The sequence below is a fragment of the Staurois parvus genome, unplaced genomic scaffold, assembly GCF_062004578.1.
Source record: "Staurois parvus isolate SC_StPar_1 unplaced genomic scaffold, SC_StPar_1.0 ptg000786l, whole genome shotgun sequence".
Classification (NCBI taxonomy): Eukaryota; Metazoa; Chordata; class Amphibia; order Anura; family Ranidae; genus Staurois; species Staurois parvus.
Window position 1 is genome coordinate 256,385 of NW_028318582.1, and position 27,578 is coordinate 283,962.

The window sequence follows — 27,578 nt, forward strand, 5'->3', positions numbered from 1 at the left end:
TATCCTCTCATTGCCTTACATGGAATTTTTATGTCGTTTTTGGGAGTAGTGCTCCCTAACTAGAGCTTAACCATGTCTTGCCACCCTTCGTTTTGCAATATTCCCTCATGTCTCTCCAGTAGTGTATTTAGATTTTGTGCTGCCCTAGGCAACACAAAACTTTTGCGTCCCCCCCCCCCCCCCAATGAGAGAACAATGTGGATGGTATATATGATTCTCTCTCCCTTTCTTTCTGTTCTCTCTCTCCCCCCCTTCCCTTTCTCTCTCTCTTCCTCCCTCTCTCTCTTCCTCCCTCTCTCTCTTCCTCCCTCTCTCTCTTCCTCCCTCTCTCTCTCTTCCTCCCTCTCTCTCTCTTCCTCCCTCCCTCTCTCTTCCTCCCTCCCTCTCTCTTCCTCCCTCTCTCTCTCTTCCTCCCTCTCTCTCTCTTCCTCCCCCTCTCTCTCTCTCTCCCCCTCTCTCTCCCCCCTCCCTCTCTCTCTCCCTCCCCCCCCTCTCTCTCTCCTCCCTCTCTCCTCTCCCTCTCTCTCTCCCTCTCTCCTCTCCCTCTCTCCTCTCCCTCCCTCTCTCCCTCCCTCCCTCCCCTCTCTCTCTCTCTCTCTCTCTTCTCCCTCTCTCTCTCTCCTCTTCCTCCCTCTTTTTCTTTCTCTCTCTCTCCCCTCAATCCCCCCCCTCTCTACCCCCCCAATCTTCCTCCCCTCTCTACCCCCCCAATCTTCCTCCCCTCTCTACCCCCCCAATCTTCCTCCCCTCTCTACCCCCCCCAATCTTCCTCCCCTCTCTACCCCCCAATCTTCCTCCCCTCTCTACCCCCCAATCTTCCTCCCCTCTCTACCCCCCCAATCTTCCTCCCCTCTCTACCCCCCTAATCTCCCTCCCCTCTCTACCCCCCTAATCTCCTCCCCTCTCTACCCCCCAATCTTCCTCCCCTCTCTACCCCCCTAATCTCCCTCCCCTCTCTACCCCCCCAATCTCCCTCCCCTCTCTACCCCCCCCCCAATCTCTCTCCCCCCCCCAATCTCATTCCCCTCTCCCCCCCCAATCCCCCCCTCTCTCTCTCCCCCCTCCCCCTCTTTCTCCCCCCTCTCTTTCTCCCCCCCTCTCTTTCTCCTCCTTTCTCTTTCTCCTCCTTTCTCTTTCTCCCCCTCTCTTTCTCCCCCCCTCTCTTCCCCCCCTCTCTTCCCCCCCCTCTCTCCCCCCCTCTCTTCCCCCCCCCTCTCTCTCCCCCCTCCCCCTCTTTCTCTCCCCCCTCCCCCTCTTTGTCCCCCCCTCCCCCTCTTTCTCCCCCCTCTCTTTCTCCCCCCTCTCTTTCTCCCCCCCTCTCTTTCTCCTCCTTTCTCTTTCTCCCCCTCTCTTTCTCCCCCCCTCTCTTCCCCCCCCCCTCTCCCCCCCTCTCTTCCCCCCCCCTCTCCCCCCCCTCTCTTCCCCCCCCTCTCTCCCCCCCCTCTTCCCCCCCCCTCTTCCCCCCCCTCTTCCCCCCCCCCTCTCTTTCCCCCCCTCCCTCTTTCCCCCCTCCCCCCTCCCCCCCCTCTCTTCCCCCCCCTCCCCCCCCCCTCTCTTCCCCCCCCTCTCTTCCCCCCTCCCCCCCCTCTCTTCCCCCCCCTCCCCCCCCCCTCTCTTCCCCCCCCTCTCTTCCCCCCTCCCTCTCTTTCCCCCTCCCTCTCTTTCCCCCCCTCTCTCTTTACCCCCCTCTCTCTTCCCCCCTCTCTCTTTCCCCCCTCTCTCTTCCCCCCCCCTCTCTCCCCCCTCTCTCTCCCCCCCTCTCTCTCCCCTCTCTCTTTCCCCCCCTCTCTCTTTCCCCCCCCCTCTCTCTTTCCCCCCCCCCTCTCTTTCCCCCCCCCCTCTCTTTCCCCCCTCTCTCTTTCCCCCCTCTCTCTTTCCCCCCCCCTCTCTCTTTCCCCCTCTCTCTTCCCCCCCCTCTTCCCCCCCCCTCTCTCTTTCCCCCCCTCTCTCTCTTCCCCCCCCTCTCTCTCTTCCCCCCCCCCTCTCTCTTCCCCCCCTCTCTCTTTCCCCCCCCCTCTCTTTCCCCCCCCCTCTCTCTTTCCCCCCCCTCTCTTTCCCCCCCTCTCTCTTCCCCCCCCCCTCTCTTTCCCCCCCTCTCTCTTCCCCCCCCCTCTCTTCCCCCCCCCTCTCTTCCCCCCCCCTCTCTTCCCCCCCCCCCTCTCTCTTCCCCCCCCCTCTCTTTCTCCCCCTCTCTCTTCCTCCCCCTCTCTCTTCCTCCCCCTCTCTCTTCCTCCCCCTCTCTCTTCCCCCCCTCTCTTCCCCCCCCCTCTCTCTTCCTCCCCCTCTCTCTTCCTCCCCCTCTCTCTTCCCCCCCTCTCTCTCCCCCCCCTCTCTCTCCCCCCCCTCTCTCTTCCCCCCCCTCCTCTCTTTCTCCCCTCCTCTCTTTCTCCCCCCCTCTCTCTTCCCCCCCTCTCTCTTCACCCCCTCTCTCTTCACCCCCTCCTCTCTTTCCCCCCCCCCTCCTCTCTTTCTCCCCCCCTCCTCTCTTTCCCCCCCCCCCCTCCTCTCTTTCCCCCCCTCCTCTCTTTCTCCCCCCCTCTCTTTCTCCCCCCCCTCTCTCTTTCTCCCCCCCCTCTCTCTTTCTCCCCCCCTCTCTCTTTCTCCCCCTCCTCTCTCTTCCTCCCTCCTCTTTCTCCCCCTCTCTTCCTCCCTCCTCTCTTTCTCCCCCTCTCTTACTCCCTCTCTCTCTTTCTTTCTTCCCTCTCTCTTCCCTCTTCCTCCCTCTTTTTCTTTCTCTCTCTCTTCCCCCCCAATCCCCCCCTCTTCCTCCCGCTCTCTTCCTTCTCCCTCTCTCTCTTTCTCCCTCTCTCTCTTTATCCCCCTCTCCCGCTCCCCCCCCTCTCTCTCTCTCCTCCCCCCTCTCTCGCTCCTCCCCCCTCTCTCTCTCCTCCCCCCTCTCTCTTTCCTCCCCCCTCTCTCTTTCCTCCCCCCTCTCTCTTTCCTCCCCCCTCTCTCTTTCCTCCCTCTCTCTTTCCTCCCTCTCTCTCTCTTTCCTCCCTCTCTCTCTCTTTCCTCCCCCCCTCTCTCTCTCTTTCCTCCCCCTCTCTCTCTCTCTTTCCTCCCTCTCTCTCTCTTTCCTCCCCCCCTCTCTCTCTCTTTCCTCCCCCTCTCTCTCTCTCTTTCCTCCCTCTCTCTCTCTCTTTCCTCCCTCTCTCTCTCTCTTTCCTCCCTCTCTCTCTCTCTTTCCTCCCTCTCTCTCTCTCTCTTTCCTCCCTCTCTCTCTCTCTTTCCTCCCTCTCTCTCTCTCTTTCCTCCCTCTCTCTCTCTCTTTCCTCCCTCTCTCTCTCTCTTTCCTCCCTCTCCCTCTCTTTCCTCCCTCTCCCTCTCTTTCCTCCCTCTCCCTCTTTCTCCCCCTCCCTCGGATCCTATGGGAACACACCCACCCCTCTCCAAGGGCTGCTGATCTCCGTGCAGCAGGAAGGGGGGGGGGGAGGTGTGTGCAATCCCATACGATCTGTCAGTGTCAGTGTAATCTGCTGGATGGATGACAGGAGGGAGAGCCTACAGAAGACAACACAGCTCACCAACTCCGGGCTCTTTCATTGCTTCTCTCCCTGCTTCAGGCATTCCCCTGGTCCTGGCTTGTCAGCTTCTGGAGGGAGAGGTGCACGGTTGTCGTCCCCCACATCGATCTTCCTGCTGTCCACCACTGATCAAAGGGTCCCTTATTCGGTACCGCCCCCCTAAAAATTGCTGCCCTAGGCAAACGCCCTGTTTGCCTCACGGTGGATACGCCCCTACGTTTCTCTATGGTTCCTCATTACGTTTTTGTACAACGTTTCCCCTTTTGCCGTAAGGCGTCTTGTTCCCCTTTGTCCTCTTTTTTTTCTGTACATGTATTTGAATTGTCCTATGCTTGTTTCTTGGCTTTGGAAATTCAATAAAATGTTTAAACAAGAAAAACCTGTGTGCGGCAGTGCCCCCCAGCCCCCTCAATACTTACCTAAGCCCCATCGCGATCCAGCGATGTGCACAACAGCCTCGGCTGCCCCAGGTCTCTGCCTCCTCATTGGCTGAGACAGCAAGCGGGAGCAATTGTCAATCACAGCTAGTCAGCCAATGAAGGAGATAGAGGGGGCGGGGCCATGCAGCGGCACGGGAACACGCCTGCTCGGGTGCCCCCATAGCAAGCTGCTCGCTATGGGGGCCCCTGACAGGAGGAGTCAGGAGTGCTGGCAAGGGACCCGAGAAGAGGAGGATCCAGGCTGCTCTGTGCAAAACCACAACACAGAGCAGGTAAGTATAACATGTTTGTTATTTTACAAAAAAAAAATAACTTGTAGTTTTGCTTTAATAGGAATATATAACACAGGATACAGTATGTTCAACAAATACATATGACTTAAATTGGAAAAAACTAAGAACAGATGAACCGACGTGTTTCGCTCAGATTTTGCGTGTATTTCTGACCTATGATAATGGGAACCCAGCCTGAAACCCTAATACTGGATTTTATAAAAAGGGCGGGGACTTTTCCCCCGAATTTCTGAGGGTAGGACAGTCTCACAAACCTGGTCTTAGATGCCCCTTGCAGCTACGTGACAATGGCACGGAAGTCCATGGAAGAGGAGTGTATGTCTTTTTGCGGTGGAATATGTATTTGTAGCATATGTCTGATATAACAAGTCTCATCTCTGTGTAGGGCTTCTATGGCGAGAGATTCGGGGAAGATGTTGTGGAAGTTATCAAAGACTCCAACCCGGTGGATAAATGCAAATTAGACGCAAACAAGGTGAGCAGACAGGAGTTGTATTCGGCTCGTCCTAACTTCTATCATTGCTTGTGCATTATGGGAAGTGTTCCGGACTTCTGAGCGCAGAACCTTTAGACCCCATTCCAGGGGCGGACTGACAACTCATGGGGCCCCCAGGCAATAGGGGATCATGGGGCCCCTGTGTCTTTGCCCAAAAAAGCCTATGAAAAAGGTACCAAGGGCATCTCATGGGGCCCCCTACTGACCCCGGGCCCTCGTTTCCAAATGCTCAGTCCGCCCCTGCCCCGTTCACATGTGTGTGCGTATTGGATACGCGGGCAGAATCGCGCGTTTCTACCCAATTTTACAGAACGCACGAAAAACACCCAGGGCACGTTTGGGCGCCATTCATTCTTAATGGCACCTCAAACACACTAAAAAAAAATGGGCGTTTTGTCACGGGTTAAAACATTAGCAAAAACACGGTGTTCAAAAATGCTCCAAAAAAGGAAACATGAGCTCCTTTGGCGTGTTTTTGGAGTGTAAGGCAACCCATTCAAGTGAGCGGACTGCCCTACATGCCAAAAAAGCGTGAAAAATGCAGAGCCTCCCGCGTTGCTCAGGTGTGAATGCAGCCTCACATTTGACGTTTCCGAAGAAGGGGAACACACAACATACGCAGTATTAGCCCGGGTTCAAATACATGCGGCGCGGTATACCGCATGTGATTCGCACAGGAACCGCACCGCATTCCTCTGCAATCACGTGCGATTTGTGTGCGGTGCGATCGGAGCCGTACAATTTGCATGGCTCTAATCGCACTGCACCAAAAAGGCGCACTAGAATCTGATTGCATGGGTATTCACACCTATGTGATCCGATTCTGCACATCGCACCGCGTTTTGCGGACCAATTTCGGGGGGGGGGGGGTGTTAACATACACACCCGCAGTGGTTGGCATGAACGGGGTGCGATTCTGATGCGGTGCAGAATTCGCACAGAAAACACTGAGAATTCCGCACTGCATGGGTGTGAACCCGGGCTCAGTCACATTTTTTTAACCCCTTCCTGCCCACCCCAGCATCCCTTTATGGGTAAATATATATTCATTTGTTATCAAAAGGCAATTAGAAACATTCGACAATGACAGGGCACAAGCAGACAGGGATCGAAACACAAACGCCTTCTCATATCCATACACTGTGTCCCCGGACACTTTATTAGGTACACCTTGAAAATTCAATTTTACTCTACAGGAGTCAGATTGGTGAAAGGTGCTTTGTGATTGGTCGCTGCGGATCACTGTTTTTACCGTCTGCACTGATTTGGGGGAATAAATATTATAGGGCTTTTGTGGATATGCCAAACCATCATATAAAAGAAAGCTTTTTGGAGTGATATAAAAAAACTTGCCTGTCACCCTGGCCCCAAAAATCATATCTCCTCCTTTATCCCAGGTTCACACCTAAGCGTTTTCCGCTGCGTTTTGCAGAAACGCACTACAGTCCATTTAACATGATTTCCTATGGGACAGGTTCACATCTCCACGTTTTTACCCGGTGCGTTTTTTTTTTTTGGAAAGGGTCGGGGACTTTTTTGAATGCAAAAAGTTGCGTTTTTGGTTCTGTAGACTTCAATGGAGATGCTGCAGAAAAGCATGTAGTGCATTTTTTATGGGATTTTGTCGTGTTTTTGATACGTTTTGCATTTTAAATCTACCTAGCAACAAGAAAAAAAAATGCAAAATGCTTAAAAAAAAAAAGCTACATCCGATATCAAGAATCCCACACCCTCCCTAACATCACCGTGTACCCCCTTTGGGGGCAAGTGCCGGGTCTGGAGGAGGACCAGATGAGGAGTGGAGTCAGTTACCAGAGTCTGCTGAATACTGAGACCAGGGGAGGCAGAGATGAGGGGGTGCTGCATCTGCACTGAGAGGTGCAGGATTTGACAGAGGAGTTCTATTGTTCTCTCTGCTGCCGACTGCTGAGACAATGTGGGGGTGAAGACAAGGGGGTACCTGCAGGAGAGGTGTAAGGGCCACATGAGATGGCCTGGAATGCCAGATTCGGCCCGCGGGCCTTGTGTTTGACACCTGTGCTTTACAGAGTTCTAAACGCCTGGAGGGTGGGAAGGATTTCCAATCATCTGACCACTGCCATTGGATGTCACAATAGTCACATGATCCAGAGCCGGTCCTGCTGGCTACCAATCATGACTGGGGACTGAGAGCTGTCTTTGACAGGGGGTAGACAAGGGGGTACCTGCAGGAGAAGTGCAAGGGCCACATGAAATGGCCAGGAGAGCCAGATTCGGCCTGTGGGCCTTGTGTTTGACACCTGTGCTTTAAAGGGTTCTGAATGCCTGGAGGGTGGGAAGGATTTCCAATCATCTGACGACTGCCATTGGATGTCACAATAGTCACATGATCCAGAGCCGCTCCTGCTGGCTACCAATCATGACTGGGGACTGAGAGCTGTCTTTGACAGCTTGGTCTCTTTGCTGAGAGTGAGCAGTAAGCGCACGCTCAGCCCAGAAACATTGGTCGCTCAGCAACACGTATGTGTGGCATGTGGGAGGTAAAGCTCACCCTTTTGTGGCCACACATGTGTTACGTGGGCGGGAGCAGGTTAAAGGACCATGGCTCTGGTTAAAGAGCCACGGCTGAGAAAATGAAGGTAGCAAAGGTGAAAAATAACTGCTGAACTTTAATCCGGCTGCGGGTGTAAGATGGGGCTGGGGCGCAGCATGAAATGAATGTTTTGACTGCTGATATTATCCCGCCATGAAACCCAGAATGCGGTCAGTGGCTGACATCACGATCCGATAAGTGGCTCTAAGCTTCGATTGTTCCCCTTCTCCAGGCCTTCATACAGATCACCTACGTGGAGCCGTACTTTGACACTTACGAGATGAAAGACCGAATCACCTACTTTGATAAGAACTACAATCTGCGCAGATTCATGTACTGCACCCCCTTCACGCTGGACGGGCGGGCGCATGGCGAATTACACGAGCAGTTCAAGAGGAAGACGATTCTGACCACCTCCCACGCTTTCCCTTACATCAAAACCCGCATCAATGTCATCCATAAGGAGGAGGTGAGTGAATGTGTGTGGTCACTGCGGGTTACTAGAGTTGCCGACTTGTAGTTCTCTGAGACCTGGTTCACGCTAATGCGGTGCGGGAAACGCAGCGAATCCTGTACGTTTCCCGCACTGCAAACGCACAGCGTCCATGCGATCTGGTGCGGGTGTCAATGTTAAATTAACGACACCCCAAAAAAGATTGCAAAACGCAGTGCGATTTTTAGAATTCGCATCGCAGGGGTGTGAACACCCCTGTGATGCAAATCAGGTGCGGTGAATAAAAAAGGGTCCTGCACCTTTTTGGTGCGGATCCGATTTGCGCCATACGAAATGTAAGGCTCAGATCGCACGGCACAGACGACACGTGTGATTTACACAGGAAAGCGGTGCAATTGTGTGTGTGCGCCTAGACTACAAACCGTGATTCAAAAAGAAAAAACAAAAACAGAATTTGTAAAAAAATTCAGAAAAAAGTGTCCCAATAAAAATTGTCCCAAGAAACAATAATAATGTCCAAAAAATATGTCCCAATGTTCAAACTTTATCCTCCAGTAGAAAAAATCTCATTGCATCCCGTGGTACCTCAAAAAAAACAAAATAAATAATCTAGTGCGTTACCTTTATAAAAGATAAATATTCACTCCGTGCAAAACACAAACAACAAAAACTGTGCAAAAACTGTATACATATATATCTCCTGTGCACGTATGGATAAACTGTGACCACTCTGTGAACACTGCAACACTGTGTATCCACCGACACCAATAGTATAAAATACTATTACCCTCTGTATCAATATACCAGCAGGGATCTTCTCATTCTCTCCAAAGAAATTTTCCAAGGTCCTCAAAAAACAAGAAGGGTCTCAAGGCTCATATTCAAGGTATAGGTAAAAGATTTTAATATCCACTTACATTAAAATTTCATATATCCAGCTCCCCACATGGTTCCTATGCAAGTTCTACCAAACAAATGCGGTAAACCATGTGTTGATAACCCACAAAATGGCCGCGGCGACACTTCCGGTCTGCGTGCGTGCGTCACGACGTCACACCCTTAACGCGTTTCGTCACTTCCGGACTTCGTCTTCGTCCAGACGAAGTCCGGAAGTGACGAAACGCGTTAAGGGTGTGACGTCGTGACGCACGCACGCAGACCGGAAGTGTCGCCGCGGCCATTTTGTGGGTTATCAACACATGGTTTACCGCATTTGTTTGGTAGAACTTGCATAGGAACCATGTGGGGAGCTGGATATATGAAATTTTAATGTAAGTGGATATTAAAATCTTTTACCTATACCTTGAATATGAGCCTTGAGACCCTTCTTGTTTTTTGAGGACCTTGGAAAATTTCTTTGGAGAGAATGAGAAGATCCCTGCTGGTATATTGATACAGAGGGTAATAGTATTTTATACTATTGGTGTCGGTGGATACACAGTGTTGCAGTGTTCACAGAGTGGTCACAGTTTATCCATACGTGCACAGGAGATATATATGTATACAGTTTTTGCACAGTTTTTGTTGTTTGTGTTTTGCACGGAGTGAATATTTATCTTTTATAAAGGTAACGCACTAGATTATTTATTTTGTTTTTTTTGAGGTACCACGGGATGCAATGAGATTTTTTCTACTGGAGGATAAAGTTTGAACATTGGGACATATTTTTTGGACATTATTATTGTTTCTTGGGACAATTTTTATTGGGACACTTTTTTCTGAATTTTTTTTACAAATTCTGTTTTTGTTTTTTCTTTTTGAGTTTTCATTGTTATGGGATTTGCATATTAATAGGTTTATGTAATTTCAACACAAAAAGGTTATAACATTGTATTACTTTCTGGGGAGAAAGTGTGACTTTTTGAGGAATTTTGAGGTGGTATACACATACACATAATACAAACCGTGATTGGAATGCTGAGCAGGTAAGCTGTGTGCCTTCCGCGCTTCTCTGCATCTCAAACCTTCACGTGAGACTCCAGGCAAGCAGATTAAGACCAGTCACCAGCGGGAACAATAGGAATCTCCATTCTTGACACGGAGCTGACACATTTCTGCTTTTACACAGAGAGAACACAAGTGATTAACAACACGCAACGGGGGCTATTTACTAAAACTGGAGCGTGCAAAATCTGGTGCAGCTCTGCACAGAAACCAGTCAGCTTCCGCCCGGGTTCAGATATATGCAGTGCCGTATATCGCATGTGATTCGCACAGGAACCGCACCGCATTCCTGTGCAAATTACATGCAATTTGTGTGCGGTGCGATCGGAGCAATACATTATGAATGGCTCTAACTGTACCGCACCCACACCAAAAAGGTGCAGGACCCTTTTTTGTATCCGCACTAGAATCAGATCGCAGGGTAAACACACCTATAAGATCCGATTCTGCGCATTGCACCGCGTTTTGCAGACCGATTTCAGGGTGTTGTTAACCATTTGAATACCAGACAATTTTACATCTTCCTGCCCAGGCCATTTTTCACATTTCAGCGCTCTCACACTTTGAATGACAATTGCGCGGTCATACAACATTGTACCCAAACTAAAATTTTATCATTTTCTAAACACAACTAGAGCTTTCTTTTGGTGGTATTTAATCACCGCTGGGGTTTTTATTTTTTGCTAAATTAACAAAAAAAGACCAAAAATTTTGAAAAAAAACACGTTTTTCTTTGTTTCTGTTATAAAAGTTTACAATTAAATAATTGTTCTTCATAAATTTAGGCCGAGATGTATTCTGCTACATGTCTTTGGTGAAAATAACCCAAATTAGGATGTATTTTTTAGTCTGTAGGAAAGTTATAGAGTTCACAAACTATGGTATAGATCTGAATATTGATCAATCCTGAAGTACTGACGGCCAATCTAATTTCTTGAGGTCCAAGAATGTCAGAACAGTACAGATATCCCCCAAATGTCAGAATAGTACAGATATCCCCCAAATGTCAGAACAGTACAGATATCCCCAAATGTCAGGACAATACAGATATCCCTCAAATGTCAGGACAGTACAGATATCCCTCAAATGTCAGGACAGTACAGATATCCCCAAATGTCAGAACAGGACAGATATCCCCCAAATGTCAGGACAGTACAGATATCCCCCAAATGTCAGGACAGTACAGATATCCCCCAAATGTCAGGACAGTACAGATATCCCCCAAATGTCAGAACGGTACAGATATCCCCCAAATGTCAGAATAGTACAGATATCCCCCAAATGTCAGGACAGTACAGATATCCCCCAAATGTCAGGACAGTACAGATATCCCCCAAATGTCAGAACAGTACAGATATCCCCCAAATGTCAGAACAGTACAGATATCCCCCAAATGTCAGAACAGTACAGATATCCCCCAAATGTCAGGACAGTACAGATATCCCCCAAATGTCAGAACAGGACAGATATCCCCCAAATGTCAGAACGGTACAGATATCCCCCAAATGTCAGAACGGTACAGATATCCCCCAAATGTCAGGACGGTACAGATATCCCCCAAATGTCAGGACGGTACAGATATCCCCCAAATGTCAGGACGGTACAGATATCCCCCAAATGTCAGAACGGTACAGATATCCCCCAAATGTCAGAACAGTACAGATATCCCCCAAATGTCAGAACAGTACAGATATCCCCCAAATGTCAGGACGGTACAGATATCCCCCAAATGTCAGAACAGTACAGATATCCCCCAAATGTCAGGACGGTACAGATATCCCCCAAATGTCAGAACAGTACAGATATCCCCCAAATGTCAGAACAGTACAGATATCCTCCAAATGTCAGGAGAGTACAGATATCCCCCAAATGTCAGAACGGTACAGATATCCCCCAAATGACCCCTTTTTGCAGAGTAGACAGTCCGACGTACTTCATAAGAGGAATGGCGAGTTTTTTGAAGTTGTATTTTTTTTTGTCATAATTTTTCGGAAAATGAAAAAAGTAAAAAAATTATTTTCACTTTTTTTTTACATTCTGTCACCAATGCAGTACAGCGTCATCATATAACTGGCATGGCGGTGAACAGGGACACTAAATGGTGACAGTATGAAAAAAAAAAATCTATATTTTTTTTTATTTTGTTTTATTTTTTTTATTATTTTTAATTTTTTATTACTTTTTTTTTTTTTAAGATTTTTTTTTTCATATTTCACTATGACCAAAGTAGTACCATAGTAACATTGTACTACCTTGGGGAAGTGATCAGTATTTTTTTTTTTTTTTTTACACAATTTGCTTATACCAAAGAATTACATTTACCTGAATGAAATCGATTCATTCAGGTTTTTTTTTTTTCTTTTGTGCTTAGCTGTGATTTGGCCACAGCTAATCACATGACATGTGCATGTGACCTGCTGTGACCATTCACAGCTAGGCACTAGTATACAATGGATGGCATGAATGAAGCCATCCATTGTATACAGCTGTCATGTGACCTGCTGTGATTGGTCACAGCAGGTCACATGGTACCGGCAACGGGGGCCGGTACTCAGATCTGTCATCGTCCGTGTCCGAGGTACACGGCCAGTGATAGATTGAGCCGCTGCACGGCTCTGCAACCGCGCGAACTGCGCATGTGCGGGAGCACGCCAAATGGCATGCACCCGGAAAGCTGATGCATTTTTGCAGCCGCCAAATGGCTATAGGCCGGGCGGCTAATGGTTAACATACACAACCGCAGCGGTCCGTATGAACGGGGTGTGATTCTGATACAGTGCAGAATTTGCACAGAAAATGCTGTGCATCAGTATGAACCCGGGCTGAATGTTCATTTGGGGGACATAGCAGACCTCTAGGGTATAAGCGGTGCCTCTAGGCCAGGGGTAGGCAGCCTGAGAGCCGCAGGACTACAAGTTCCATCATGCATCTGCAAGTCATAGCTGTAACTGTCAGTTTTTTAATCTTTGCAATGCCTCATGGGAAATGTAGTTCCACAACAGCTAGAGAGCTGCAGGCTGCCTACCCCTGCTCTAGGAGCATGGGCACTAAGCTGAAGGGTGGTGTTTTCCTCCTTACTGGCTGCACTCCTCTGCACAGGAGGGCAGAGCTCGGATTCAGCTTAGCGGTGGGGAAGCAGGAAGTCTTGATTTACATTGGGGGCTCAGGAAAGATTGTGGAGGGCCGCGGTTACCCGCATAGGGCTGCACTGTGTGAGTTTGGGGACGCACACCTACATAGATGTCAAACTGGAAGCAGTGTCTGTGTCCCCCTGCAACCACTGCGTCCCAGTTGACATGAATGTCCCATTCTGTCTGCAGAACACTCGTGCATTCCCAGGAGGGTAAACACAGCCCCCCACAGCAGACTTACCAACCGTCAGTAAATTTACAGACAGCTTGTAAAAAATCAGTTCTTTTTACAACTGTTTGTAATGCAGGCCATAGACGGGTCGAACATCGGCCGATTTTTCAAACGGTCGTTCGTTCGGCCGACTTTATCACCAACGAATAAAAAAATCGTCTGACTAAATCATAAAGTTCACCCCAAAACTTCTGTCCCTTTCAGGTCACAGCTCATGTGCAGATTTTTTATTGTTAACCAGTCCGGACACTTTCACCCCCTTCCTGTCCAGGGCACTTTTCAGCTTTCAGCGCTGTCACACTTTGAATGACAATTGAGCGGTCATGCAACACTGTACCCATATGAATTTTTTAGCATTTTTTTTAGACAGATAAAGCTTTATTTTGGTGGTATTTATTCACTACTGGGATTTTTATTTTTTTTGCTATGTAAAGTTTTGAAAAAAAGTGTTTTTTTAATAAAATTTTGCAAATAAATAATATTTCATCATAAATCTTAGCCAAAATTTATTCCGTTATCTTTTTAGTAAAAAAAAAATCCAAATTAGTTTATAACCAAAAATTATAATTTTTAAACTTTCTTTTACATTTTTATTTTATTTTTTTATATTATTTTTTATTTATTTTTTTTTTTTACATACTGTCACTCTAGCAGTAGTGTCACCATGGTGACACTGTACTACTTGTGGGGGGTGTTGAAGATTTTTTTTTTTTTTTTACACTGATTGCTTTTACACCCATATAGGATGTAAAAGCAATCATTTCTCTTTCTCTCTGTCTGCATTCTTGCAGTCATTGAGAAATACTGTGTGAGCTGTGATTGGTCACAGCTTGTCACATGGTACAAGGCTGTTGTGAATAGCCTTGTACCATGTGACCTCTGTGATCATTCACAGATTTCACACGTAGTAAGCAATGATGTCACAAGTGACATCTTGCTTACTACTTTGCATGTGATCACTGATTGGCCAATCAGTGATCATATGATCGGGACCTCGTACAGAGGTCCCGTCCGACGATCGATGTTTCACTGTGTCTGGAGGATACAGCGGGCACTGGATTGCGGTGCTGCGCGCTCCCAGGGAGTGTGCACATGCAGGGTGCAGGGAGGCCGTTTATAAACGGCCACCCGACCCTGCACTGCCACCGTCCAGCCGTTTATATGCAACGGCCAGTCGGGAAGTGGTTAAAACAATCATCTGATTTGGCCATCATTGCCGGGAAAATCGGCCGCAAATTTCCCAACATAACCGATAATCTGAAAGTGCAAAATACATGAAAAACGGCCGATGAACTAATCCACTAACGGTATGAAAATCGGCCGATTTTTCTTTTGGACGAAAAATCGGACGATTAACGACCCATCTATGGCCTGCATAAGTCCTCATGCACACGGGCCGCTGTAAAAACGTCCCGTGTGCGTGAGCACTAAATATCAGAGGCTGATAACTTGTCATGCTGTGTTGTAAAGCAGTCAGATTATTTGTTATGGATATTGTCAGTGTTTCCATATTGTGTTCATACTTTTTGAATATTGATTATTGTCTTTGTTTTTATTGTCATTTATCAGGATGTCATTAAAAAAAAATGAGCTCCGTCAGTAAATTTTCCATGTTTTGTCAGTAAAAAAATGCTGCGGAAGTTTGGCGACATTGCTCCGGAGGCGCATGCTTTAGTATGTCCTGTGTGAACAAGGCCTTAGAAAAACAGCCGCCTTATCTTAGGGCTCATGCACACAGATCCTGGGAGTTTTCCATCCCCAGAGAGCCCATCATTTACACCAGAGGTGTCAAACTGGCGGCCCTGCAGCTGTTGAGAAACTACAAGTCCCATCATGCCTCTGCCTTTGGGAGTCATGCTTGTAACTGTCAGCCTTGCAATGCCTCATGGGACTTGTAGTTCTGCAACAGCTGGAGGGTGACAGTTTGACACCCCTGATTTAGACTGTAGAATGCAGTTTATTCCTATTGCCTTCCATGCATCCTAAGGCCCCTTTCACACCGATGGCAGTGGTTGAGCTGCAGATTTACCACAAACCCCCCCCCCCCACCCCACCCCACACACACACCTAAAGTCCCCAAAACAGTCAGAAGGGGCTGTCCACAAGTCACAGCAACATTGTTTTGTGTCGTGGCCCCTGCAGATTATTTAAAGTGGCATGCCAAGATGACAGGTGGCTCTGACAGTCATGCTAAGCCATTCAAACCAATGGGACTGTGCCACAACCAGGGGCGGACTGACAACTCATGGGGCCCCTGGGCAATAGGGGATCATGGGGCCCCTGTATCCTTGCCCCCTCCCCACACACACACACCTAAAGTCCCCAAAACAGTCAGAAGGGGCTGCCCACAAGTCACAGCAACATTGTTTTGTGTCGTGGCCCCTGCAGATTATTTAAAGTGGCATGCCAAAATGACAGGTGGTTCTGCCAGTCATGCTAAGCCATTCAAACCAATGGGACTGTGTCACAACCAGGGGCGGACTGACCACTCATGGGGCCCCTGGGCAATAAGGGATCATGGGGCCCCTGTGTCCTTGCCCACATTCAAAGCACACCCAAAAAAGCCTATAAAGAGGTGCCAGGGGCATTTTATGGGGCCCCCTATTGACCCTGGGCCCTCGGGCAGTGCCTGAGTGCTCGAATGGTCAGCCCACCCCTGGCCGCAACCACAAGAGTTTGTCTCAGGATTTCAGTGCATTAGTTCCATTGTAATTCAGTAAAAAAAGAAAACATACAGCAGGAAAACCTCCTGAACAGCACTCCACTGTGGGTTGCTTTTCAGAGAACAAGTTAGCCTGACTGAGAAAGTGGACTGCGCCAGGGACCAGTACACAGCCCTTTATCAGTAACCATTCCTCTGTGTGTCTCCTGTGCGTGGTGCAGGTTATCCTCACTCCCATTGAAGTGGCAATAGAAGATATGCAAAAGAAGACTCAGGAGTTGGCATTCGCCACCCACCAAGATCCGGCCGACCCGAAAATGCTGCAGATGGTCCTCCAGGGTTCAGTAGGGACCACAGTGAATCAGGTGCGTTCCTTTTCCTACAGGCCTTCAGCTCCAGTGGACTGTTAATGCTATCCAGCAGTTACTACAGCTCTGTGTAAGTCAGAAAATGAAAGGGTGAGCTAACATTGTACACCAGCGCCCCATCCTCCCCCCATCCCGAGCTTGCACTGCCCTCACAGCCGATGCAGGGGTTCAGGCATCTGAAAGTCGCGGTTCTTCCCTTTCTTTACTTAGAAACGCCAGGACAAATCAGAGTGATTGTAATCGGGCATAGTGGTTACATGCCAATACATGACCAATCAGAATCGCTTTGATCCATCCCAGAAGACTGCGACTTTCAAATCGCCAGACCCTTACACTGGCTGTGGGAAGTGAAAGCTAATCAGGGAGGAAGGGGCAGGGGGGGGATGGGGGTGGTTGGGGAGGGTGTATAGTGTTAGCCCACCTTTTCATTTTTTTGTGAAAAGGTAAACCTACATTTTAAAGTATATAAATCTATCAGGTGAGAAATCTGTTGAGTCGCTGACCTAGAACAAGCGCTGGGAAAGGTTGGAAGTTCTTATCTGCGTGCTTTTCCTGCCTCAGTGGCGCATAGTATTAACGCAAAAAAACTTGGCGGCCAGAAAACTATCATTTCCCAAAAGGAGGGAGTAGTTCCAGAAAGCTGATCTGAGCTCTTGTGACATTCTCTCATAGTTACATAGTTAGTCTGGCTGAGAAAAGACAAAAGTCCATCCAGTTCAACCATTAAAAAAAAAAAAGTTATAATCCTACACCCACAGTTGATCCAGAGGAAGACAAAAAAAACCCAGCAAAGAATGATCCAATTTGCTGCTGCAGGGGAAAAATTCCTTCCTGATCCCCCGAGAGGCAATCGGATATGTAATGGAACCGGACCCCGACTGCACTAGGGTAGTTCCGTTAGACTCCTGCTTCCCTGTCTGAACACAGATCCACAGACACCACCGCTGGCCATACTAGACTTGAAGGAAACGAGGAAATAGACTGCTTTATTTTAACACAGACACAAGATATATACATTCAAGGGAACAATCCGACTCCCTGCATAAGGACACAGGGTGGGGCAAACCACATCTAGTAACAAGAGACACACACCAAAAGACACTCCCATCAGGAGGGCTGCTGGAAACACCCCCCACCAAGCCAATACACAAACACATAAATCCCATAATAGTTTGCTCCCAAGCAAGACAGTGGCTAAATGGTTAGCACTGCCACCTGGCAGTACTAGGGTCGCTGGTTCAAACCCCAACCACAGCACCACCTGGCTGGAGTTTGCATGTTCTCCCTGTGCCTGCGTGGGTTTCCTCCGGGTACTCCGGATTCCTTCCACACTCCAAAGACATGCTGGTAGGTTAATTGGCTCCTGTCTAAATTGTCCCTAGTATGTGTATGTATGAATGTGAGTTAGGGACCTTAGATTGTACACCCCTTGAGGGTTAGGGACTGATGTGAATGTACAATATATATGTAAAGTGCTGCGTGAATAGATGGCGCTATAGAAGTACCTGAAATAAATAAATATTCCCTGGATCACCATTACCTATAAATGTTATATCTAGTATGGTAGTCATGTTGCGTCTTCTCTCGCAGGGTCCATTGGAGGTCGCTCAGGTGTTTCTGTCGGAGATTCCAAATGACCCCAAACTCTTCCGGCACCATAACAAGCTCAGACTTTGCTTCAAGGATTTCACGAAGAGGTCGGTATTTGCAGCCGTGGGGCTATTTCTGTCACCATTCCGGCAATGTGGAAAAATATTTATTGCTTTCCTCCATCCATGCTAAATATTGTGATTGGAGGACTCTTCCCTGCTGGCTATTGTATCCTGACGGCCAGCACTTGTGGCTGTTGAATACCCCAGCAGAGACCGAATCTGATTGGTTGCAGTTTGTTTCGCTACCAAATTTCCACCCAGCTCCTTTAATTTTGTAATTGAAGTTTGTCAAGCCACGTAGCGCAGACAGGGCCACCCACACCTCACATTTTGTCCAATCCCTACTGAACTCAAGCCGTCCGCGTCTAGCGTTAAATATTGAGGTTTGGTAGAGTCGTCCTTTTTAACCAATTCAATACCGGGCAATTTTCCCCCCTCCTGCCCAGGCCAGTTTTCAGGTTTCAGCGCTCTAACACTTTGAATGACAATTGCGCGGTCATACAACATTGTACCCAAACTAAAATTTTATCATTTTCTTCACACAACTAGAGCTTTCTTTTGGTGGTATTTAATCATCGCTGGGGTTTTTTTTTTTTTGCTAAATTAACAAAAAAAGACCAAAAATTTTGAAAAAAAAACATGTTTTTCTTTGTTTCTGTTATAAAAGTTTGCAAATAAATAATTGTTCTTCATAAATTTAGGCCGAGATGTATTCTGCTACATGTCTTTGGTGAAAATAACCCAAATTAGGATGTATTATTTAGTTTGTAAGAAAGTTATAGAGTTCACAAACTATGGGATAGATCTGAAAATTGATCAATCCTGAAGTACTGACAGCCAATCTAATTTCTTGAGGTCCAAGAATGTCAGAACAGAACAGATATCCCCCAAATGTCAGAACGGGACAGATATCCCCCAAATGTCAGGACAGTACAGATATCCCCCAAATGTCAGGACAGTACAGATATCCCCCAAATGTCAGAACAGTACAGATATCCCCCAAATGTCAGGACGGTACAGATATCCCCCAAATGTCAGAACAGTACAGATATCCCCCAAATGTCAGAACAGTACAGATATCCCCCAAATGTCAGGACAGGACAGATATCCCCCAAATGTCAGGACGGTACAGATATCCCCCAAATGACCCCTTTTTGCAGAGTAGACAGTCCGACGTACTTCATAAGAGGCATGACAAGTTTTTTTAAGTTGTATTTTTTTTGTCATAATTTTTGGGAAAATTAAAAAATTTAAAAAATTAGTTTCACTATTTTTTTTTACATATTGTCACCATTGCAGTACAGCGTCATCATATAACTGGCATGGCGGTGATCAGGGTCACTGACTGGTGACAGTATGAAAAAAAAAAATGATATTTTTTTTTTATTTTGTATTTTTTATTAAATAGTTTTTCTTTTTTTTTAAGATTTTTTTTCATATTTCACTATGACCAAAGTAGTACAATGTTACCATAGTAACATTGTACTACTTTGGGGAAGTGATCAGTATTTTTTCTTTTTTTTTTTTACACAAATTGCTTATAGCAAAGAATTACTTTGCTATAAGCAAGCATTTACCTGAATGAAATCGATTCATTCAGGTTTTTTTTTTCTTGTGCTTAGCTGTGATTTGGCCACAGCTAATCGCATCACATGTGCATGTGATTAGCTGTGACCATTCACAGCTAGGCAGTAGTATACAATGGATGGCATGAATGAAGCCATCCATTGTATACAACTGTCATGTGACCTGCTGTGATTGGTCACAGCAGGTCACATGGTACCGGCAACGGGGCCGATACTCAGATCTGTCATCGGCCGTGTCCGAGGTACACGGCCGGTGACAGATCGCGCTGCTCTGCAGGAGCGCAATCTGCGCATGTGCGGGAGGACGCCATATGGCGTCCACCCGGAACGCTGATGACATTTGCCGCCCGCCATTCGGCCATAGATTAATGGTAACTGTTGCGTTTGTCTTTTCCAGGTGTGAGGATGCCCTGAGGAAAAACAAGAGCCTGATAGGCCCCGATCAGAAAGAATATCAGCGGGAACTAGAACGTAATTACCACCGCCTGAAGGAGGCGCTGCAGCCACTCATCAACCGGAAGATCCCTCAGCTATACAAGAATGTGGTTCCAGCCGTCTGTCACAGGTACGTCTTGTTTTTATTGAGTTTTCCTTTCTGATTATTTGTCTTGTTTTTTCTTCTGGTGGTGGACAGGCGAGTAGATCCCAGCTTGTGAGGTTATGAGCAGAAGTCTTCTTTCTGAGATCTTTACAGCTGCTAATCAATAAAAAGATACTTGGAAAACTGCTTAGTAGTGAAATAACGCACCGTCCCCCGCTCACAAAACTTACTTCCCCGCTGTCTCCGGAACGCCGGGGGCTGAGTTGTCAGCCGTGCTCTAAACACACTAAAGAATTGAAGGAATGCCACACACCACTGACATCCCTGCGTACAATTTGTTCCACAATCAGACAGCAGCAGTGCCCGTGTGGAGACCGCTTCCTGTGAAGCGATTCACCCAATAGGTCTTAGTTGTTGAACAGGGGGTCTCGAAACTATGGTACACTACAGCAGGGCTTGAAAAAGCCGCTCACCAAATGCGAGGAGAAATTCCTCTGTGGTGAGCGGCTGCGAGCGATGAGCACAGATGAAGCATGGAGCGACTGCACCTGCGCTCCAATCCTCATTGTGAAGCCGAGTTCCGGTTTACAACTTCCGGTTTCCTGCTTCTGCAGCACCGCCGCTGAGGGGACAAGTGCAGGAGAGGTCCGCTCTCCTCCGCTGAGAGGAGACACCCTACTCCTGACTACAGGATCCTATTCAGTCCGCAGCTAGGGTAGGGTATGTGGCATATCCAAAATGTGCACAAACTGAGGATTCAGGGGGGACTCTGATGTGGACGCTAATGTAAGACAGGGATCTGATGGGGGCTTTGATGTAAGGGGGGCCATGATATAAGAGAGCACCCTGATGCAAAAGTGGCTCTGATAAGGACTCTAATGTAATGGTGAACTTTGATGTAAGGGGGGGCCATGATATAAGAGAGCACCCTGATGTAAAAGTGACTCTGATGAGGACTTTGATGTAAGGGGGGCCATGATATAAGAGAGCACCCTCATGTAAAAGTGGCTCTGATGAGGACTTTGATGTAAGGGGGGGGGCATGATATAAGAGAGCACCCTCATGTAAAAGTGGCTCTGATGAGGACTTTGATGTAAGGGGGGGGGCATGATATAAGAGAGCACCCTCATGTAAAAGTGGCTCTGATGAGGACTTTGATGTAAGGGGGGGGCCATGATATAAGAGAGCACCCTGATGTAAAAGTGGCTCTGATGAGGACTCTGATGTAACTAGGACTACTGATGGGGACCCTTATGTAAGAGGGGACTTTGGGAACCCTTATGTAAGGGGGGGGGCACTGTCAGGGAGCTTGATGTAGGGGGGGCTCTGATAGGGACCCTGATGTAGTGGGACTCTAATTGGGATTCAGCCAATGATTATTTGCAGAGTATACAATGTGGCCCTCGGACTGGAAACATTGGGGGCCCCTGTCGTAGGGAACAGCAGAAAATTTCTAATTGGGGAAATAAAGTGCTGCCGCACACCAGTGACGTCACTGCATGCACCACGTTATTCCACAATCACCCACAGCAGTAATCCCCATCTGTAGCCACCTCCTGCAACGCGTTTCACCCAGCAAGGCTTCGTCAGTGGAGTCCTGTACAGCCAATCATTTCATTCTCTCTGCAGAGCTCAATCACATTCCCCAAATCAGGCTGTGAGATATCACTGGGACTGTACATGATTCTGTAGCTGCAGTGATCTGTACACATATAAAAGGAAGGATGGGAACCATTAACACGCCCCACAAGTTTCACCTTGGTGGACTTGACCCCTTATAAACCGACACATTTTAAAAGTGCTGCAACCCCCCATAGTTCTGCTTTGCGGCTGTGTGTCCCCCCCCCCCATAGTTTCGATTTGCGGCTGTGTCCCCCCCCCCATAGTTCCGATTTGCAGCTGTGTCTCCCCCCCCATAGTTCCGATTTACAGCTGTGTCCCCCCCCCCCCATAGTTCCGATTTGCGGCTGTGCCCCCCCCCCACCCCGGACAGAATGTGCTGCATTGTTTAGGACTGACATTCTCCTTAAAAGCCACTTCAATACATTTCCATGTGAATGGAAGTCTAGCTCTGCCATCTGTACAGCATAGGCTTCCTGCTAAATAGAAAGCTTTAGCTCTGACTTGGAATTGGAATTAAGGGGGTGTTCCACACACAGAGAAAGGGTCCTTCTGTGCAGCATGCTGGCAGGGGCCAGGCTTTTTTACTCAGGTTGTAGCTGCTTTCTAAATAAAACACAATGTATGATTTTGCACACCTTTTGTTGTTATCCACACGTCATGTATTTAGCTGATTCAAATTAAACTGTGTCCTGTGTAATGATGGGGGAGGGGTCCTGTGTAATGGTGGGGGGAGGGGTCCTGTGTAATGATGGGGGTAGTATAGGAGAAGGGGGTCCTGTGTAATGATGGGGGTAGTATGGGGGAGGGGTCCTGTGTAATGATGGGGGTAGTATAGAGGAAGGGGGTCCTGTTTAATGATGGGGAAGGGGTCATGTGTAATGATGGGGGTAGTATGGGGGAGGGGTCCTGTGTTGGTATGGGGGAGGGGTCCTGTGTAATGATGGGGGTAGTATAGGGGAAGGGGGTTCTGTGCAATGATGGGGGTAGTATAGGGGAAGGGGTCCTGTGTAATGATGGGGGTAGTATAGGGGAAGGGGGTCCTGTGTAATGATGGAGGTAGTTTAGGGGCGGGGTCCTGTGTAATGATGGGGTAGTATGAGGGAGGGGTTCCTGTGTAATGATGGGGGTAGTATAGGGGAAGGGGGTCCTGTGTAATGATGGAGGTAGTATAGGGGAAGGGGGTCCTGTGTAATGATGGGGGTAGTATGGGGGAGGGGTCCTGTGTAATGATGGGGGTAGTATAGGGGAAGGGGGTCCTGTGTAATGATGGGGGTAGTATGGGGGAGGGGTCCTGTGTAATGATAGGGGTAGTATAGGAGAAGGGGGTCCTGTGTAATGATGGGGGTAGTATGGGGGAGGGGTCCTGTGTAATGATAGGGGTAGTATAGGAGAAGGGGGTCCTGTGTAATGATGGGGGTAGTATGGGGGAGGGGTCCTGTGTAATGATGGAGGTAGTATAAGGGAAGGGGGTCCTGTGTAATGATGGAGGTAGTTTAGGGGCGGGGTCCTGTGTAATGATGGGGGTAGTATGAGGGAGGGGTCTTGTGTAATGATGGGGGTAGTATAGGGGAAGGGGGTCCTGTGTAATGATGGGGGTAGTATGGGGGAGGGGTCCTGTGTAATGCTGAAGGAGGGGGGTTCCAGTGTAATGATGAAGGTATTATGGGGGAGGGGTCCTACGTATTGATGGAGGTGGGGTCCTGTGTAATGATAAGTCTACGTGTGTGTGTGTGTTTGTTTTTTGGAATTTTGGGGTGGAAATTGCATGGGGGGGGGGCAAGAAAATGTTTGTCCTGAGTGAAAGGTGAGACGGCCCTGAGTGCAGGGGGGGGGCACACTACAAGGGTCACTGTTGATTATTCAGCTTTTACTGTCCAACATCCGTCAGATACTGGAATGTCCATTTTGGGGGATCTATCCATTGATACATCTCTGTTGTCCCTGAACCCATTAGTAATGACATTGCTCTATTCTCACAGCTCTGAACCAATGAAAAGTGAGATCCAGCAGCTGGGGGTCTCTGTCTTGTTACATAGGACAACATCTGATACAATCTTGTCTGTTCCGCAGGGATTCGTTCAGCAGGATGAGCTTACGGAAAATTGACCTGTGAGAGGGCGACGGAGATTCGGTACCAATAAAATGAGAACAGGATCCGGGTGTCTGCAGACGGACGAGGAAACCACCGGCTTTTCCTGGAGAGACCAGACGCCGCAGTCCCAACCATTGCTAAATCGTGACCTGAAAGTCAGACTGTCCCTGGACAGTCCGCTGCGCAATGTTTCCTTTCTCCTGTTACATTTCATTTATTTTGTTTCCTGTGGTACTAGAAACCATTTTATCTCTATTTATGCAATATACATTAATTTGTATTTACATCATTTTAATTTATATTCTAAACATTTAAAGGGTCATTTTTATTTTTTGTTTAAAAAAAAAGGTACTGTTCTTTTTGTGTTGCCGACAAATAATTGGGCGACGTACGATTTTATTTGTTTGTGTTTTTGTTTTTACTCACCAAATGAATTGTGAACTGTCAGTACTGGTGGTACAAAAGGCCCTTTAGAAAGCTTTGGTACTGGCAGACTACATATCCCAGGATGACAAGTCCGCAGGGTAGGGAGGGACTAGGGGTGGGGGGAAGGGAACGTCACTACTTGAACCACTTGCATGGGCCTTTTAAAAAGAAAAGCGCAGAGACCCTGAGATAATAATGAAGGTTCAATATACTGGACCAAGTCTTCTGCTTGCTATGGGTGACCACGCTTTGTCTATTCTGGTTGCCCTTTCCTATGCGTTGTAGAACAAGCACACTAATAGAAAACTGGTCAGGTGACCACTCATGGGCCATTGATACCATGTAGATAATTCTGGGGGCTGGACACTGTATGTTTTTAGGAAATGCTTCTGTAGGTACCGCCAGGACACCAAAGTTGGATACATTAAAAGAAAAAAAAAAAGATTCTGGAGGTTGCACTGGAAATCTTTAGCTGATGAACCAATGTCAGTCTGAGTATGGACTGCAGCCTTCCCAGTACTGATCCAATGTATGAAGCACAGTGAATGTCCTCTAGGTGGGACGACGAACCTTGGATGTTTTGGAAAGGAATGACCACAATTGTATATGGACGATTTTAGCAGCATTTCACTTTTTCTCTGGATAAGTTTCCATTTTCTTTCTCATGTTGCCATTTCAGGGTGGACAGATTATGGATCCAACCTTCCAGAAATAATAGCAGCAGGAAAGCACAATAATCCAGTTTTTATTTGGCCAAGAAAGATGGAAGTTCTTTCCATCCCATGATCTAGCCAGAACACATCGACTCTTTAGTAGTTTAGATGCATCAGAATTAATTATCAAGGTGTTCAGAAGACCGTTTACTGATTTACCTTCTCAGGTCCCTTCTTGGGACAAATAGCCGGCCATTCTCAACCAAGGTTCCAGGGAACCCTGGGGTTCCTCTAGGGGTGGCTTGGGTTTCCTTGAATTGTAGCCAACTAACCTCCCATCTGATGGTGCCGGCTGAGTTCCAGGTCCAACACCACTTGGCAGAGCCAGCAGTGTGACTGCAAGGGTGTCATTCTGGCCACTTCTGTAAGGGGGGCATTCCCACCGACCACCACCAATGTTGGGGGCGTTACCCCAATGGCCTAATCTTACCAGGGGTTTCCCGAGACCTGAAAATTACTTCAAGGGTTCCTCAGGGGTAAAAAGGTTAAGAAAGGCTGCAGTAAACAGTACAAGAGGGTGATGTTCAGCACCCTGAAGCGGCCAATCAGAATTCACTTAAATATGATGTATCATAAACAATTTTTTTTTTAATAAAATGGGGGTTTTTTTTAGCCTTTGTTACATCTCATTGCTGCTGTTGTCTTTTCCTGACAACAGTTACTGCAGCAACTGCTGAACATCATTTTGCAGGCCGGATCCTACAGGTGATAACAGCGAACTGTGTCTGTGCAATGGCATGGCCCCTTGTAGTTTTGTTCCAGAGATCGCATGACAGGGCGACAGCGTAGGAGAGCAATTGGGAGAAGGGAACACAGCGTTGTCACCCTTTAACAGGAAGTTCCTAAAAAGGACCTTCATGGTGGGACCGTCAGGTTGTTGTTTTAATGAAAGCCTCACGCTTCAAATTATTCAAAATGACTTTAACATGACAAATTTTAAGATATTGAAAATTCTTTTAAAGTGAAAAGAACACTGAAGATTATATTAGATTTTAGTGATTGGTTTTACCTTCTTTGCACCCATGTGACACGTATGTGTGGGCATATGCATCACCGGGCAGCTAACTGCACACTCCACGTGCAGTCTGTTTAAAACAGCTCTCCGCCCCTGCTATTGGTAGCCAGCGGCACCGGCTTCCGATCATGTTACCACTGTAACAGCCAATCACAGCGGTCAAATGAGCCGATGATCCTTCCTACCTGGGAGTTCAGGGATTTTTAAAGGGATGGGCAGGAAGGATTAAAGCTGAACTCTAGGTAGACCGCTATACACAGCACAGCCAGGTGGGTGACCCCAGTTACCATTGAGGAATACAGTGTCCTGTCTCCACCCCCCTGGCCTCCTGACTGGACAGTGAAAGAACAGCAATGGACTGATGAGGCCATCCCTCCACAGCCTTGCATGCAGCATACTTGATTGGCTCCTGGTCCTGCCCTTCCCTTTCCCCAGCCTGAGCGCTGCTGTACAGGAATTGCCAGAAAAGGCCACCAAGTCAACTTTTCGGTACTTGCATTTTAAAGTGGTAGTAAAGTGTTCCATATACTAAGGCTTACCTGTAGGTACTGTGAATATCTTCTAAACTTGCGTCATTTAGAAGATATTCACAGCGGCGACTTCACTGGCGCATGCACAGTAGCCCTGTATTCAGGGCACAACGAGTATCCGTCATGCAGGGAGCGGTGTGTTGCGATCGTGGCTCTCGCGCACATGTTGAATCGGTGGCACTGCAACCCGGCCATTCAAGTGCCTGTAGAGCGCCAACCCGGCCATTCAAGTGCCTGTAGAGCGCCAATCCAGAACAAAGACTGGTTGAAGATGGAAGCTCCGGTAACGGTGACAGCGCGCTTCTGGAAGGCTCACGCAATAAAAAAGCAGTCTGGATGCATTTCTGCATACGTGTTTTTTGACGCATTTGGGTTTTTTTTTTCTTTTTTTGGGTCATTTGAGGTCTAGTGCGTTTTTTTTTAAACATTCTGGTGCATTTTTACCACATTCCGGTTCTTTTTTTATGCGTTTTACCGCATTTCAATACAGTTCTGTGCAGAAAAAATGCAACCTGTTCTAGTTTTTTTTTCTGGAACCGGAACGCCCTGGAACTGCAGGCACTGGTGTGGACCGTAAAAGAATAAAAGCGCCTCTAAGTGCGGTATGAAAGACGTTTATTTCTTAACAATAAAAAGCCACTCACATGATGGAGGTTAAAAAGAGGCTCATCAGTGAAATAAAGTAGAGGGATGATGACCAAGTCCCTGCTGAAGGCAGCCGCAACTCGTGCTGAGGGAGACTGAAGATGAAGAAAAGCCGGCCAGCATGTGTGTCTCCGATGGAGGGCGGTGGAACGCACCTTTGGAGTGCAGCGTCGGCATCAGTGTGATGACGTAAGAGGGACCAGCATGCAATGCAACGCGTTTCGGTGGCATGTGCAAGGCCACTGGAGGGAGAGCGCGCTCCTTTCTAAAGCAAAAGCTACGTTTTTGGGACTTTTGTTATGATTTTTTTTTTTATTTCTTATTTCATGTACTGGCGTGGACCATGCCATTGACAAGGAAGAAAAAAAATGCACTGGAATGCATGTAGTGTGAAGTGGCCCTTAAAGGATAAGTTCACCTTTTGTAGAAAAATAATAAATGCACTTTTTTTTTGCATTTATTATTTTTGTCCAAAGGAGCCTGGAAAGCCTTGCACCAGCAATCAGTAGATCTCTGATGCCATGCATGTCTCCTACAGACCTGTCAGAATATCTGCTTGCCGTACTGGATGTAGGGGGTGTACGGGGATGTTGGGGGTGTATGGGGTGTAAGGGATGTACAGGGTGTAGGGGATGTAAG

The 27,578-nt window shown here is 47.7% G+C and overlaps 1 protein-coding gene across 10 annotated transcripts in view; it reads left to right on the forward strand.

The window, feature by feature from the left end:
- DOCK7 (dedicator of cytokinesis 7) overlaps positions 1–24,009 on the forward strand; it is a 278,665-nt gene extending 254,656 nt beyond the window's left edge. For all 10 annotated transcript variants that reach the window (XM_089654661.1, XM_089654662.1, XM_089654663.1 and 7 more), the window contains 6 exons: positions 4,643–4,732; positions 7,558–7,794; positions 15,970–16,113; positions 17,707–17,813; positions 19,752–19,919; positions 23,589–24,009. In XM_089654661.1, the coding sequence (XP_089510787.1) occupies positions 4,643–4,732; positions 7,558–7,794; positions 15,970–16,113; positions 17,707–17,813; positions 19,752–19,919; positions 23,589–23,631 (789 nt within the window). In that variant the 3' untranslated portion in view covers positions 23,632–24,009. The remainder of the gene's footprint in view (positions 1–4,642; positions 4,733–7,557; positions 7,795–15,969; positions 16,114–17,706; positions 17,814–19,751; positions 19,920–23,588) is intronic.
- The last annotated feature ends 3,569 nt before the right edge of the window (positions 24,010–27,578 follow it).